Here is a 1,347-nt window from a genome sequence, read left to right on the forward strand (position 1 = left end):
ATTAGATTATTTCACCCTGTATTGATTTTATTTTGCAATTTTTATGTGCTATTAGGTTTCTTTAATTAATTGTTTTTCTTTCGTTTTTTATTCAACGCAAATTTACTTTTTGAAATAATAATAATTATGCAGAGCTAGTAGATAGTTAATTAAGGTGATGGATGACGGAAACCACACTTAACAGTAGGTACGTACAACATACAAACATAAAAACGAGGCGACGTACCAGGCATGCAGGCATATCGCTAATTATTTATGCCTCGTCACCTTTCATTCTGTTTTATTTAATAGCTAGTGATCCATGCATGGTTAACTTACGACAGTGGTGAAGTCAACTAATTATTAGTCACCATGGCGATCTTTCTGTTCGTGGGTTCATCCGCCGCCGGCACGACCACCTCGGCCGTGATGCTAGTATCGTTGTGGTCCTTTTTGACGATCACGACGCCTTCGGAATTGGCGGTGTAGGTGTTGGTGGACCACTTGGAGTCATACAAAACGACGTTGCGGTTGCGCTGCAGGATGAGGATGTAGGGGCCCCCCCAACGGGACCAAGTGTCGCTCGACCAAATAACATTGGTGGCCTTGTCGTAGATGACGAGGTTGCCGTCGGTCTGCACACTGAGGTAGCAGTTGGTGCCTTTGCCGCCGGTATTAGAGGACCACACGGCATGGCCGTTGTCGGACAGCACAAGGTTGCAGTTTGTCTGCATGGTGAGTGTATAGACCCCTTCTGTGAGGGTTTGGCCGGTCTTCAGCGTTTCGCCTTCATAGAGAATGTTGTTGGCCATGGAGGAAGGCAGGAGGAGGAGGACGGCAAAGAGAATAACAAGGACAGCCATGGCAAAGCTACGGATATCGCTCACTTCAGTCAAAGTGATTGCTTGTTCAGAGTATCATGCAAGACCCATCTATTTATAGATGAGGAGTACGTATAGGAGGATGTAAATTTAAAAAACAGTATCAAGGAACATTGCATACAAATTCACTGTATATGGTAGATTCAATCATCGGATCTAACTATTTAATTTTGATCTGAGTAAAATGGATCTATATCACTGGTTAAATAACTATCAGAATTGTTATCTTTTAATTTATTTATTAAAATTGAAGCATTCGATATTATTATAAAACTCTCCTTCACTACAATAAAATTCATATGAAGTGGTTGTGCCGTCCATGATTAAAGTAAATAACTTATCATTGATGTGTAGAGTGGGACAAAACTAGCCAGATAAATGCCCTTCAGTTTAGGTGAAGAGGCATTTAGTTTAAGCAATATTTATATGGTTATTTCATCCTTTAGTTTAAGCACGAATTAAATGTGATGCATAGAAAAAAAAACAT

General features: G+C 40.3%; 1 protein-coding gene across 1 annotated transcript; it reads right to left on the reverse strand.

Annotated features, from left to right (window-relative positions):
* Positions 1-207: 207 nt before the first annotated feature.
* LOC122034944 (mannose-specific lectin-like) lies at positions 208-889 on the reverse strand. The gene has a single exon (XM_042594303.1). It carries the CDS (start codon positions 840-842, stop codon positions 336-338), a length of 507 nt encoding a protein of 168 aa, XP_042450237.1. The 5' UTR covers positions 843-889; the 3' UTR covers positions 208-335.
* Between the last annotated feature and the right edge of the window lie 458 nt (positions 890-1,347).

Source organism: Zingiber officinale, chromosome 11B (genome assembly GCF_018446385.1).
Source record: "Zingiber officinale cultivar Zhangliang chromosome 11B, Zo_v1.1, whole genome shotgun sequence".
Classification (NCBI taxonomy): Eukaryota; Viridiplantae; Streptophyta; class Magnoliopsida; order Zingiberales; family Zingiberaceae; genus Zingiber; species Zingiber officinale.